Genomic DNA, 15,982 nt, shown 5'->3' with positions numbered 1-15,982 from the left:
CATAGTGCCGAGTATTAAGTTAATGGAACAGTCATATGGTCTATGAGAAGGTAGAGTATTAGACTGAGTCTTGCTTAACACTTCTTTAATGTCACGGAATTGATGTAGATTAATTTAGAAATAAACAAATATGTTTAAATGTCTATCTGTTCCTGTCCAAATCTGAGATGATTAAATTGCGTATACGCAGAAGTAAGCTCACACTGACACATGGAGTTCAGGTTAAAAGCACTTCAGAAAATGTAATGGCATCGCGCTGGAAAGCAGTTATGCAGACCTTTTTAAAGGCAAAATGACATCATCATTGAATATCAGATAATAACAAATAAACATCATTAATTGGATTAAATGTTATGTGACTATATCAGTGTCCACCCATCAATTTTATTAATTGGCTCAGGGGTTTGAGTGACTAGCTAGGTGTCCTCCCACCGGGAGGTGGTATTGTTCTGGACAAGGGTGTGGACAGAAGGCTCAGGCGCCATTTTTCCCAGCATGAGTTTTACTCGGTGGAAAGGGGGGCTTGAGCGTCATTTTACACAGTCAGTGATGTCAGGTCTTGTGGTCAGGTGCAAGGTTCTTTTATGAATAGAACATTTCATTAGTACAGTGTTCTCATGGCCTTGGCTCTGGCCTTGGTTATACTTTGTTGCATGTTACAGGAGATTCAATAATTCCGGAGTCAGCTATGTCTTTATAGAAAATACAGTCTCTGTTCATTGTATTAAATGTACTGGGAAATTCTGTCATGTAATGTAGTTTAAGATGGAGAATCTGTCAGGTAATGAGGACAAAATGGAGGGTTTGTCACAGTGTGAGGTTAAAATGGAGTTAGTACAATAATTCAGTACAAGTTCAATAAAGATTTTTAATAATTCTACATCAGTATTGTATAGGAGTCTCAGGATTTTGAGGTGTACTAGTGGGTAATTCGATAGTGCCCACTCGATAGTGCAATATACACCTTTCATTACACTCCTTACCCCATTCTAATATTTCCCCATCAGCCCAGTCAATGTGAGGGTTATGCTTGCTAAGCCATGGAAATCCTAATATGATAGGACAAGAAGGAGATGCAATCACCTGAAATATAATCTCTTCCTTATGTAAGGCACTAATGGAAATATTTATGGGTAAGGTTTCATGCGTTATTAATGGTTGTGAGAGTGGTCTCCCATCAATAGCTTCAACGGCTAGGGGTGATAGTCTCTCCTTGATAGGTATAGTATTATCCTTGACAAATTGGACATCAATGACATTTCCAGAAGCCCCGGAGTCCATCAGGGCTTTGCATGAAAAGTGCTTTTTGTCAAGAATAATCGAAATATCAATGAGAAGTCTATATTTATTCTTTTCAGAGGACGTCTCCATTAAACCTAAGACCTGTCTCCTTAAGGCACTTAGGTGCGGTAGTTTCTTCGGACAATATGTCCATTACTACTGCAGTATAAACATAAACCTTCATTTCTCCTATATTGCTTCTCTGCCTCTGACAGTCTAGTGACCCCCAACTGCATGGGTTCAGGTTCGGACTGTATAGGAAGGTCAGGAACAACAGGTTCGAAGAGACGGGGTTTTAAAGGCATAGTCATGCGCCTGGTCTTATTTCTAGTATTATCTCTGGTTCTTAGTCTATTATCAATTTGCATAGCAAATGTGATGAACTTGTTGGAGGTACATAAGGTGGAGGTGAGGCCGCAGGTTGCAGATATGCTGTTTGAGTAAGAAGCGTACTGAAGGCCTGGGCAAATTGATCCGTGTGGTGATAATTTTCCTCCAGTTTCCTTTAGCAAGCAGCTATGTGCTTACACAATTCTACAGGATCTATGGCCCTGTCATAATGTCAGGATTACAGTATGATCCAGCACATAGAATTGTGTAACACAGAGGACTGATAGGTAGCGTATACCGGACGTTAGAATGGCCAGACTAACGTACCAAAGAATAGTCCGGAATAGCCAAGGTCAAGGGATACAGAAAGAGACACAACGATAAGGAAAAGCCAGGAGTCAGGGAAGTCAAAAACAGTGCCAAAGTCGAATAACCATAAATACCAGAATAAATAACGCACTCTCGAAAAACCACAAGGGAAACCACAACCGGGCACTGAACAGGATGAGAACTGGACCTAAATACCCCTCCTCTAGGTCTTATAGGCTGTAACCGGCCTTTGATCCCAAAGTCAGTTACCAGGTTCCCATTTGCATACTTGCTGCTCAGCATTAACCCTTCTGTGGATTGGATTGCTGCTCAACTTTTCCTGTGTGGACAGTAAATGTCATTAACCACATTTTTATAAGCAGATTAATATGTGACACCTGTATATGATTTTCTCCTGTCCGCTGCTTACACACGTACAGCCAACTCACACTTGCAGGGCTTCCTGCGGGCGGCTCCCTTCCTTTGGAATAGCCTGCCTACCACCATCAGACTCTCCACTAGTCTTCAATCACTGAAAAAGTGTCTTAAAACCCATCTCTTCAGGACGGCTCATGGCCTCCCAGAGTAACCTCTACCTCACTTACCTGTCCCTTGCTCTCTCATATGGGGCATCACTCTATTCTCACCTTGTTTGATTGCCATCTCCTGTCCTATTGTGTTTTATACCCCACCTCATCTAGACTGTAAGCTTGTTTGAGCAGGGTCCTCTTCATCCTATTCCTGTAATTTTTTGTAATTGTTTCATTTATTGTTAATTATCCTATAATATTGAAAAGCGCTATAGAATCTGTTGACGCCATATAAATAGCAATAATAATAAAGCTCTTGTATAGATGGTACTTGGTTCCTTCTAAACTTCACAAAATGTATGAAGTTTACTCCCCTATATGTTGGAGATGCCACAAAGAGATTGGTAGAATATTTCATACTTAATTCAAGAGACAATACTCACACCTTTAATATTTTATTTAATTTAATTATTCCATTAATGGAAAAAATATATATAAATATTTAATTACACATATTCTTTATGCTCTGAAGATTTCTATCGCTAGTCACTGGAAACCTACTGAACTCAAATTTTAAACCAAATAGAATATCAATAAATAATGGAATGTAACTTTATCACTACATCGGGTAAATTGATCTCTGATCAGCACCCTTGGTTAATATATAGGAAAAAAGAAAACCCACTCTAAAATAAGGATGGTGCAGTTGGATAGGTTAACAATCCTTTTGATTTTCTACTAGAATGAGAGTCCCCTTGGATATACTGAAAATGTTGCGCCTCCCGTTGAACCCCAAGGATTGCAATCCTTAATTATGTACATCCCTATTTATACTGTGCATTTTAATATTAGTTTGGTTCAAGTATATTGTCTTAAATTCGTTATATCTCTGTACTAGACATATATGAACGTACTATGCCGAATTGTAACGAAATATTGGATTTGTCTGTATTTGTCTTTTTTATTTTTGGCAATGTTGAAAACAAAATAAAAAAATGAAAGATTTTATTTATTTTTATTCAATCAATCTCATCCAATATGTCATTTAGACCCTCACCGAGCTAGAAATTGGGATATTGAAACCACTTTACAACCACTGGGTTTTCCACAGATGTGGATACCTTTCTTTTACAAGCTTGAAAATGTTCCACGTTTTCTATATTTTGCAAGCCCAGGCTTGGTGGAAAGTGGAAATTTGAGCTCTGTTACAAAAAAATGACTGTCTAGATGAGAGAAAATGATCTGAAATATACATGTAATCGTTCTTTGAATACCGTATACTCGAGTATAAGCCGACCCGAATATAAGCCGAGGCCCCTAATTTTACCCCCAAAAACTGGGAAAACGTATTGACTCGAGTATAAGACTAGGGTGGGAAATGCAGCAGCTACTGGTAAATTTCTAAATAAAATTAGATCCTAAAAAAATTATATTAATTGAATATTTATTTACAGTGTGTGTATGAGTGCAGCGTGTGTGTGAGTGCAGCGTGTATGAGTATGTGTGCAGTGTGTGTATGAATGCTGTGTGTGTGTGTTGCAGAACCTTGGTGGGGAGTGGGCAATTGTTTTTTTTATTATTATTTTAATATTTTTTTATGATTAATTTTTATTTTATTTAATTATTATTTTTTTATTTTAATATTTATTTTTTATTTTATTTGTAATATTTATTATTATTTTTTTCGTCCCCCCTCCCTGCTTTATACATAGCAGGGAGGGGGGCTCCTTCCCTGGTGGTCTAGTGGCATTGGTAGTTCAGTGGGGGGGAGGAGGGGGCTGTCAGAGAGTTTACTTACCTCTCCTGCAGCTCCTGTCAGCTTCCTCCTCCTCTGCGCCGGTCCGTTCAGCACCTCTATCAGCTCACACTGTAAGAGACTTACACTGGGAGCTGACCGAGGTGCTGAACGGACGGCGCGGAGGAGGAGGAAGCTGACAGGAGCTGCAGGAGAGGTAAGTAAACTCTCTGACAGCCCCCACAGCCCCTGTCTGTATTATGGCAATGCAAATTGCCATAATACAGACTATTGACTCGAGTATAAGCCGAGGTGGGGTTTTTCAGCACAAAAAATGTGCTGAAAAACTCTGCTTATACTCGAGTATATACGGTAATAAAAATGTGTTTCATCAGTCTGAACTAGATAGAACATTCTTTGTTTATGAAATGCTTACGTGTCAACACTAATGACCTAAATGGTCACTTGGAGCCCGTCAACTACAGTTCCTTAAAGTGATACTAAAATCATCCCACCATTGAAGGTGCTACTCTGCCCTTGGTCTTGGATGCTTTCTCCAAGTCTCATTTTGAACCAATGGAAGAGATCAGTCCGGTAATACTCACAAAAAAACAGTCCTTCTGGTTGTGCTCACATCAGCTGGAAAAATATGCAAAATTTAACCCTTCTCAGCCAATCAACTGTATATGCAATATACTGTTTCTATGATCAAAATTGCACATAGAGCACAACATTTTCCAATACCTAGAAACTTGAGAAGACACTGCTCAAACTGTGTCTATATCATGGTCTGCAGAGACAGAAGCTTCTTCTACATTATAGGTTGACCATTTCCTGAAGTGTGTTTTCAAAAAAAAATTTGTGGAGTGGAGACTGGGTGAAAGTCTAACGGAGAAGGTAAGGGAGTTCCACAGAAAAGGTGCAGCCTTGGAGAAGTCTTGAAGGCGAACATCACATGTGGGAGTACGGACAGAGGATAGACTTAGGTTTCGGCAGAGCCTAGGGGCCTCAATGGGACATACTTGTGTATTAGGGAGCATAGGTAGGTTGGAGCAGCATTATGTAAGGACTTTTAAGCAAGCACCAGAATCTTAAATTGACCCCTATATCTAACTGGAATCCAATGTAGGGACTGACCGAGGGGGGCTGGGAGGTGGAAGGTGTGGGCGGACAGGAAAATGAGCCTCGCCGCCGCATTCATTATAGATTGCAGCGGTGCAATCTGTGAACACGTAAGGCCACTGAGAAGGGGATTGCAGCAGTCAAGGCGAGAGAGAACAATGGCATGGACTAGCACCTTAGCCGCGTTTGGTGTGGGGCGGATGTGAGCTATGTTTTCAAGATGGAAAAGGCAGGATTTGGTGATCGACTGGACATGAGGGGTGTGAAGGGGAGGTCAGAGTAAAATAAAACACCTAGCCTGCGAGGTAGAGGTAATGATGGCACCATTGACTTGGATGGAGATAGACATGGGAGTAGCTATGTTAATGCAGATATTTCAATGCTGCTATGCGTAGCCTTTACTAATCATTATATTACTTGTCTTATTTTAAATGTTTCTGATGTTTTTTTTTGTCTTTTTTCTTTTATTATATGGAACTTTTCTGTCATTTTTCAGGGCTAAAATCCAATCATCTCATTCCACTAATTTATGTACTGTATCTGCCTAGAAACAAACACTTCATAAGAAGTTATTGATTAAAATAATTTGGTAGAACTCCCCGTTTTGAAAAAGATAAGTGAAAATTTGTGAAATGGTTAAAATTAAAAAAAATGCAACTGTTCTTTTATTGCTTTTACAGAAGACACAAACTGAAAAGGTGACATAAATTAGTGATTATGGCAAAATTTACACTGACATTATGAATTTTCCCACCCAAATCAAGAAAACATTTGTGAACAAGTCATGACGCTAACTCACTTGCACTCAACATGTTCAAGAGACGCGGCCAGCAGTCCATTCTCCTTGAGTATTTCAAGAACGTCATGTAGGCAATATATTTCCACAATTCATGGTTCAGTTATGAAAAAATATTCTGTCTCTATCACAATTATACAAACACATATATTGTTTGTAGAAGTACATCTGGACTCAAATATAATTGAACTATATCCACCTAATGCTTGGATTACACAGGCTTTTAAAAAACGCTTTAAGCACCATTATTACCACTGCCTACATTAGTAGTTATGGTGACTTGGCACCTCCAAAAGTAATTAGTCAAACTGTTAAGAATGTACAAAAGAAGGAAACAGCGCTAAATTAGACCAATCCTATAAATAAATGTTAAGAATGGTTTGATAACTTTCCTTAGTCCCACCAGCCCCCACAGCCATGTATCTGGATTTTCCTTACAGGAGAATCTAGTTTCCTCCTCTGAACTAAGCAGGGTTGCTCTCATTTGCTGAGAGCATCGTCTAAATGCATCAGCTCAGTGCTCTCCGCCAATGAATATCCTGTATTGGATCTGCTCCAGCTCTGTGAAAACATCACACCTCTCCTGTAGGAGAAAACGGATGTGGTGTGAGTGCCTTGGGAACCCAGGTAAATTGTCAAACTGTTCCTAAATCGTTTCACAAATTCCTCTGGTAGGGTGTTTAAGTATTTTTGATTAACCATGATTGTAACCTGTTTTGCTAACTGCAAAATAATATAACATTTGCAGGAAGAACCAATGGATACAGACCAGAACAGTAGTTTGCTGGGCTCCATTCAGTCTGAAGTTGCCAAATATCGGCTACTTATAGCAGAAGAGAACCAAAAGATGAACAGATACAAGGTTTGTTTTGTTTTTGCTCTATTTAGAGCTTTGTGTTTCTCCCCTTAAACGATGACATGATTGCATACAGTCATTCCTAATTTAGTGCCAGTTGTGCTATATCCCTGCTCTCTTTGAAGGGCAAGGTATCAATTAAAATGTAATGCTCCTCTTAGTGGTGGACCTGATTTATTGGCTCCAACTTAAGAGATTTAGATGCAACAAGCACTCAAAGTTAGTGTTGTCAAAACTGATTGAAAAAGAGTTCTCAAATTTCTTTAACACATCTCCAGAAATTTCTGAACTGTAGGTAAAAAAAATAATAAATCAAATATGTACTGTGCGAAAATGTGAAAACTATAGATTCACAAAAAATGAATCAAACAGAAAGCATATGCTAAAGAATTAATCAGCTCAAAAACTTTTTTTTTGGTAACCTGTTGCTACAAAAAAAGCCTTACATTACCTATTCTACTCCTGCTCTCTAGTTGTTCATGCAATTTTGTCACATGAAATAAAACTTTTTGACGTTTTCAGGTTTGATGACCCTTTGGCAGTTCATTATACTAATCCATGGCAAAACGTGTGAAGACATTACCTCATATCACGTGTATTTCCTATTCTTATATTTTTTATTTATTTAAAGTGTACCTGTCATGACAGGATCATCTTAACCTAGAATAGCTTGTAAAGCCACAAGTTTTTTTATCATTAATAAAATATAAATATTTTAGCTGTGGGAGCCATAAACAGAGGTCCACAGGCGTCACAGTGTAGTGAACAAAAGTAAAAAGAAACTCTCTCTTTTCTGCTCGGCCACTGAGCAGCGAAGGGAATCCTTGAGAAGCAGTGCGTGCTAGTGATTGACTAAGAGTTTGAGCTGACAGTCTCGGCCAATTACTGACCATCCATAGGGAGTAACAGTTCGTACTGTACTGCCAAGGAATGGCCGATGATTCCATCCAAACAGAGAATGGACAGGGGAGTTCAGATTGATGCACAGAGAGCACCTTTGCACCTGTCGAAAGCGGTTTAACAGCTTATGGCAAGACTTCCACCAGGAACTCCAGTCCTCATTGAGATGAAGTTGTCTATAGAACAGAAAGATCCTTTCAATGGACACTATAGTCACCAGTACAACTACAGCTTAATGTAATTGTTCTGGTGAGTAAGTCATGTAAACACTTTTTCATGTAAACACTGTTTTTTTCAGAGAAAAAGTAACTCCTTGTCAACTACTGATGGAAATTAGCTGTCGATAAACAGCCACTATTGACTACAAAAGGCCTTTTAGCAAGTATCAGCTGGCCAGTAAAAAGCAAGAACTTTGGAAATGAGCCCTCAACCAAAATGTGTTTTATTGCTGATGGCACAATTATCACAATTCACCACAATATTGACACTGTTTTTATTGACCACCTTTTTTCCAGATTGAAAATATTAGAAGAAAACATAACTATCTTCCTTTTATTATGGAATTGCTAAAGACTTTAGCAGAACATCAGCAGTTAATACCATTAGTAGAAAAGGTAAGTTACTTCATTCACTCTACCTTTTATAATTGTACTTTTAAAAGTTTGTCTTTGAAGAAATTTGCCTTTGTGTCCAATATAAAAGAAAAAGACTGTTATGTTCACATAACTTAAATACATAATAATATAAATACATACACATTTTTTTTTGTGTGACTTAAGTTTAAGGTTTTTAGTGTTCAATAACTAGTTTACATAAATGGGGCTAATGTAAACTGAGACCGGTAAAAGGGGTGCCTGGGGCCCGAGAAGGGTATTTGTGATAACTGGTCTAGCATTTTTAGCAGCAGGCAAAAGCTTCCAGAGGTTTACTTATAAGTGAGGAGCTGACAAGTCAGGTGGGGTGGTGTTAGTCATTGCGCCCATATAACCGATTAGACCTGTGTATTCCAAAAGCCGCAGCTCCTCTTGGTGTTCAAGGGAGGTTGTTGTCCTGTATTTTATTTCAGTTGGAGGGTACAATACATATAGGAGACACCATGTAGTAGCAAGTCAATGACGTACATAGGAGTTCAGGGGGCGTGAGGGCCCTATAAACGTCCGGTTGCTGGGACAGAGTGGGTATAAAACATTTCAGATGCCTATACCTAAATTGCTGTATGATCGTGGCCACCATGACTTTTAGGGTTCTTAACTGTGGTGTTTTAGATTAAAAAAATGCAGAAGGCCTGCGCATCCGTGCCAAAGTTGTAAGTGAATTTTGTGTAAGGGCAAGGAAAAGGACAAAGGCCCCAATTTGGGTGCTAAATGCGTAGAGCGGACAAACGACTGGTGAGCTGAAAGTTTGCTACTGATATCAGGGTTCATGCAGACAAAGCGCAGAGTGGTTCAGGTAAAGGAGTTTGCACATCACCAGTAAGGTATAGTGTGTCCACAAAGGTATCGACTTTAGGGAATACTGCAATATTAATTGACCCTCTGCAGAATTTAACAACCCACAGAAAAGTTCATTAGTGTACTCAAGGTGGATTTCAGAAACCTGCCCTGTTTGGAATTAAGTGCAATTAAATTGACCAGGTATACTTGTGACTCTAACAGAAACATAGCAACATTCTCAATCCGCTAGTGTCGGTCAGTTGGAATGTAATTGACCCGTGATGGAGGATAGCAGTCCCTTTAGATTTGCCTGAAGGTTTTTACTGTAAATTACAACAATACAAACAAAAATATATCTACAAAAAATAAAATAAACAAAAACAGGGCAGTATTGTACATACACCAGTAGTTTATCTATGAATTGGTGCGGTCAAATTTTTTTTTGCTGGTAGGCATGACTCCCAGATTGAATATTATAACACATACATTTTCTCCAGATTACTTGAGCAAGTATGAATAGAAAAAGGACAAATACATAGATATTAGATATAAATCACTTTTTAATATGAAATGCACCTGCAGGACTAAAATTAGATATGGGCACATCTAAGCCCTGACCCCATAGTCCAGGAACAGGGAATACACTATCCTTCCCGTGTTTCAAGCCTCCTTCTCGCTTCCACTTTCGCTTGGGTTCCACGTACCCAGAACATGCATTGTATACACTCAAGTATAAGTAAAGTCATAAAAAGTTGTACATGAAAGTATAACAATCTAAACCCAGACATAAATATATATATATATATATATGTGTGTGTGTGTTTTAACGACAAAGGCCTATATTTGTGGGAGGAGTTTAAATCTATCTTGGACCTATAAAACCCCAATCACCCTCTTATCTGGACTGTCCTCATTTTCAGGTGTTCTTGTTGGCATAGCAACCTGAGACTTCCAGTCCAAATTTCCCAGCATTCATGGAAGAGCAGTTCATGGAAGATGTCTTTCTGACCCCATAGACTACTCTTTGCGGTTCCCAGCCGAGGAAACCAGAGAAATTCAAGGCCTTCCCGGGCTCTGGTTCCCCGACGCCTCTCCCCTTTGTTCTTCCGGCCGTTCGTGCCTTTTCCCATGTTCTGGCCTAAAAACTGGGCTGGCTCCCTATATTACTTACCTTTCCTGAAAAATTTCCATTCGTGCCTTCTTTCCGTTCGGTAGTTTCATTGCATGTTATATATACTGGCTTTTTCGGATAAATATCCATTAGTTCTGGAGTTATTAGCCGTATTTCATACTGACCTTTCGTTTAAATTCCATTTTGTGTTGTTTTGGGAGTTTTAGACGTATCGTGTATACTTACCTTTCGTTAAAATTAATTTGTGACTGTTAAATGTTCGGGAGTTTTCTTTCTCTATTTCGGGAGTTTTTTGCTGATACAAATACACTCATCACTAAAATCAGGTTGGTCTGGTATGCCTCTTGCAACACCCAGGGATGAGTGAGTCTGACTTGTAGTGAAATGGCTCAAACTGGATGCAGGCAGAAATTTCACCAGGTAATCTGCCTAGAGAGAGAGATTATTTTGGGTCGCAACTGAAATCAAAAAAGAGATCAGGTGCAGTAGGTCCAGGAGTCAGTTCATTCAGAAAGGCTTATTTTAATGTGTTCTGGTTATTCAGAAGGAACACAGCACTTGCGTATATGGGGTGTATGTCTTTAAATCTGCTAAAGGCAAATTTTGCTACACACCAAATAGTATACTTTTGATTCAAAGCTCCAAACAGGAAAGGATGCTATAGGAAAACAGTATGAGGAACTGTTCCCTATTTGTGGCAAAAAAAAAACCTGAAATAATTATATATGGTGTATACGTCTTTAAATCTGTTATAGACAGAGTAACTTGAGGTATATGTCAGATGTTAAACTTTGTTAAAGACGTATACACCATATATAATTATTTCAGGTTTTTTTTTTTTTTTTTGGCCACAAATAGGGAACAGTTCCTCATACTGTTTTCCTATAGCATCCTTTCCTGTTTGGAGCTTTGAATCAAAAGTATACTATTTGGTGTGTAGCAAAATTTGACTCTGCCTTTAGCAGACACTCATCACTAAGTTTAAACGTAAATACTCTAGGGAAATTAAATTATATTGCACAATTAGCCTATTTTCCATGTCATAAGCTCAGAAATGTATCTGTAACATTGTGTCATAAGACTGGCCTACCGTGGCTATTTCAGCCTTTTTGCCATACTAGCTAACTATCACGATATGCCATAAATGGAATTAAAAAATTCCAAAGGCACTGATACGCAGTTATACAAAACTTGTTAGGCATGTTTCTCCTAACACCTACGCTTTTATACTTTCATCAAATGTTTGGCTTGATGTGGGGCTTGCCCAATTTCACATATCTGCAAGTATCGCCTTCGGTCACATATAAGTCACACATGTTTTTAAGTTATCTTTTTCAAATCTCAGGTTCCTATTCTAGAATCTTACCCATTTAACAGACCGTTAACCGTTAATTTCAATACTAATTAAACTTTCACACTAGTTAACTCACGGGTAGTCATACGCTTTGGCAATATATGGATTAAACCTATTTTGTTTGTTTTTGCGAACATTAAGATGGCCTATATCTCCCAGAAACCCCAGCTAGGCCCTGCACCCCCACCCGTCCAATTTCCCCTACGGAATCCATTACCCCGGCTTCCCCAGGGTCGTTAAGATCCTGGACTATCCCTAAACTGGCTGCAGAAGTACGGCATAGATGCATCCCCTTTCCTGCTACTGCTAGAAAGGCTGAGCTCTATAGACTGTTAAACACCCAATCCACCGAACCAAGGCCCAGCACAAGTGCACAAGGCGCATCTATGGACTATTTGGGAGAAGCGCAGAGCAGGATGTCTGTACTTATTGCCTCCCTGCAAACCATTAGTGAACGACTGACCGTGTTGGAAACGGCTCATCTACATAGCAACCACATAAATATCCCGGCTACCAATCCAGCCCCAGTGGTGACTACTACGCAGGGTACTGCAACCCCTTCCTTAACACTTCCTTCAAATTCACACCTTATCACACCGGCACATTTGATTCCCCTCTCCATCAGGAAGGACATTTTTTTTTTTTTTTTTTTATTCTTTATTTTTGTAGTGCATAAGCTTAGTACATTTGCTTGTGAGGTACCCCAACGGCAATCCTTCAGCACAGTATAAAACATTAAAACAGAGGTACAGGGTTGATCTTGCACATTTTTATAAGGTTGAGATATGCGGTATACGGTATCGTTTGTCATTGCGTAAGTATATTCATAACCTAAATTAAACTAAAGAGAAACTAAAATAACGTGGTTTAAACTTTCTGCTCATGGAATAGAATTGTGATGTAGTGTCCAGTGTAATAGCAGCTATACCAGCGTACTAGTGTAGTTGATTCAGTTTGGGAGACGCTTAATGGAATCGTGTTTTTGTATTTAAACTTTAACATAACTTAAGTACAAGCTAGGCTAGGCAAGTGATGAGGTGTATATATAAAATTAACGGTAGGGTAAGTCTGCTGCTGTATGTTGGACATGTAAAATGTAAAACAGGCTCATTAACAGTCAATGAAACTGCTGGTCATTACTTGTAATTGGTAGGAACCTTCAGATTGTGAAAATAGGAAGTATATTGTTGAACAAGACAAGTGGAGGATCAGTACAATTTAACGGTGTTAGTAGAAAATGAAGAATTGCGGTAGTACACCTTGTTCCCGTTACAGCTGGTACCTGACGTGACTCTTAAGCAGGCTATCTTATGTGTTTGTAGGCGATACCAAGGTGATTTGCTAGGGCTATCGATTTATGATATACAGTGTTGTATAGTAGCTAACAGATGATTCATCGTGGTTTAAAACTGAAAATCAAACAAAAAGCGAGGCTTACATTGTGTAGGGTAATTTTAACGGGAGGCTATGAAAAAAGCATGCTATGCGCCTTGTGAAGAACTATAATATCGCACTTATTAAGGTGCTGGATTGGCAGATTGCACTATATGCATTTCAGTGCCTCAGTAGCCGTTAAGAGCTGAGGAGTCAAGGCAGGAGCTAAACAAGATTATGGTATGTAGGTGCTCAACCATTTTTGTGAGTGTTTTCCGGTTAGTAAGGTATTTAATACAATACTGGCATCAAGATAAGAGAGTGGGTCAGAGACAGTAGACCGGTAAGAATTAAGAACAGGTTGTAGGACCCGGAGTGACCCATCATGTCTGTCTTTAGGTAAAAAAACATTTGCAGCTGAACAACTCTCAAGCATGTTGGCGGTTTGGGATATCAGCCTGGCTACTGCATGAAAAATAACAACTGAGGGTACAAGAAAACATAACCCTAACAATAGAAGTCATAATAAAAGTTCAACACAGAGGCAGTTTCCCAAGGTTGCGTGTTTGGGCAGTGCGGCAAGAACAACGGTGGGTAGTGTAAGTCCCTGTGGTCATACTTCTCCGTCAACCTGTGCCTACCTTGGAGGCCTAGTATGCCAACCTGATACAGAGATGCTGCTTCAGTGGGTTGCTATCGGGCACTGGAGCAGTCGATCTGTGTCCATGGTGCGCTTCAGAATTGTTGCTGTCAGGGAACAAATGATAAATGTCCGTGGAGTTGGAGCCCGCTGGTTTTCAGGTATGCCGCATCGCGTCGTGGAGGTCGAGGCACACAGTAAGGGGTGTTGTGCGTGGTCAGGTGGATAAAGAAACAGGGTACTGCAGTTGGATAACGGTCCAGCGGTATGTCCGAGAGCGTTGAGCCCTTAAGGGTGGTTCACTGTGCCGTGCAGGTGAGAGGGAGTGCCTGTGCCTCTCCTTTTAAGTGGTAATCGAGGCGTAGGCGTCCGGTGTGTTATTTCTTGGTACAAATGCGGGAATTCGCGCCGCGTCCCAGTTGCGGTTTGGGGAGGTATGATCTTGGGTTCTCTCTTGGGTGTGTGGGACCTGTGGAAGGCCCAAAGTTTGTAGGAGGTTGGCTGTGTCCCGAACGTCGTTGATTTGGTGTGTATTGTCTCCTTGTTGTACGAGGAGTGTTTGGAAGGGTCGTCAGCGGTACCTTATGTTGTTGCGCTGGAGCAAGGTTGTGAGAGGACGGAGTGACCTGCGCCATGCCAGTGTCGCCCCGGACAGGTTGGCGTAGAATGTCATGCCCTCAAACTGTAGTGGGGTCTTGCCTTGGAGAGCAGTGAGGCTCGCCGATTTGTCCTTCCCATTTCTAAAGGTGAGTATGGTATCTTTGGTGGCTGTGGCCGGAGCCCCGGGAGGTTTGGGGACCCGGAAAAAGTCTGTGGGAGTGGCTTAGCTTGGCTGGCGGGTTGTATGACCGTCAGCATTTTTTTGAGCATCTGCGGTAATTCCGTCTCCGGTAGCTCGTCTGGGACCCCTCTGACCTTTAAATGATATCTCCTTCTGTTATCCTCTTGGGCAGCAAAACGCCTTTCATGTAGTAGGTTCTGGCGTTGCAGATCTTGTACAGCCGTCTGTAGTGAGGATATATGCTGCTGGTTATCTTGGGAGGAGACCTCCAGTGTTGTTATGCGGCCTGTCAGGCCCTGCAGCTCTCCTCTCAGTGCGGTGACGTCCGTGAGATATTCTTCTGTAGGTCTGCCAGTAATGCCTTCAATACCCCGGTAGTTACCAGGTCTGCATCCTTGTCAGCTTTGGGATTATTAACTTTCGCCGGCTGTTTAGGGGCTGGAGGTGGGAGGTAATCCTCCTCTGCGCCTTCAGAACAGTCATCCGAGTAGAAGTCCGAGCAGCCTCCGTGGAGGGCCGCCATGTTGGATTCTCCCGTGCTGCGTGCTTGCCGCCACATGTCTCCTATCGTCAGCCCTGGAGCAGGTTTGTCCGCCGTAATTGTTTTATTTTTCCGCCCCATGAGGTTAGGAGTGTTCCCCCGTTTGTGTAGTTGTCCGTGGGGGTGATGTATCCCATTTTTTAAAGCTATTTCTCGGTTTTCGCTCGGAGCTTCAGTAATGTGCGTCCGTTCGTCTCGACGGTTAGGCTCCGCCCCCAGGAAGGACATTCTTGATGATAAAGCTGTTAATTTGGTTTCACTACTTATTGCTTCACAGGATGTTATAGAGAATAGAACATACAGCTATGGGGATTTGTCTGTGGTCCTTAAAGCTTGGGACCCCAGACTAAATAAGAAGCTGTCAATCCCTGAGTTTTACAGGGACCTCATCTGTTCCGTATATCCCCAGAGGCGAGAAGAACTAGACCTGTACTTACACAAGTTGGTGGACCTGGGCATAAGTATGGTTGTTTTACGTTTTACGATTACCAAAAGTCGGTAACAGCCAAAGCAGCAGCAGCTCTCTCACAATTTTACATACAATCCAACTGGAGTGATTTGGACACAGAGCTGTTCTGCAGGCATTTTGCCAGCTTAAGGCCCCCAGCTTGTGCGGTTTGTGCAAATGGAGGGAGAAGTGTTAATTTTACACTTGGATCACTTGGTTCCAGGAGCAGTCCAAAATGAGCAGTCCAAAATGATTCAACATTTTCGCAGAAACCCTCAGATGGACCAATTCCTACGGGTTGGTTCGTGTAACCGCAGGGATCTCCAGTCATTACTGGGTTCACTTTACTTCGCCATGTGAATCATCCCGCAGGGAAGAGCGTTCTTTTCTAGGCTTCTTTGTCTGCTTCCAGGCATATCC

The 15,982-nt window shown here is 40.8% G+C and overlaps 1 protein-coding gene across 1 annotated transcript in view; it reads left to right on the top strand.

The window, feature by feature from the left end:
• The window catches only part of UCHL5 (ubiquitin C-terminal hydrolase L5), a 287,690-nt gene that overhangs the window by 192,457 nt on the left and 79,251 nt on the right, over positions 1–15,982 (top strand). The window contains exons 9-10 of the mRNA XM_063426950.1: positions 6,852–6,965; positions 8,375–8,473. Of these exons, the coding sequence (XP_063283020.1) occupies positions 6,852–6,965; positions 8,375–8,473 (213 nt within the window). The remainder of the gene's footprint in view (positions 1–6,851; positions 6,966–8,374; positions 8,474–15,982) is intronic.

The sequence above is a fragment of the Pelobates fuscus genome, chromosome 7 (assembly GCF_036172605.1).
Source record: "Pelobates fuscus isolate aPelFus1 chromosome 7, aPelFus1.pri, whole genome shotgun sequence".
In the NCBI taxonomy this organism is placed as follows: Eukaryota; Metazoa; Chordata; class Amphibia; order Anura; family Pelobatidae; genus Pelobates; species Pelobates fuscus.
This window is presented reverse-complemented; position numbering and strand designations above follow the sequence as displayed.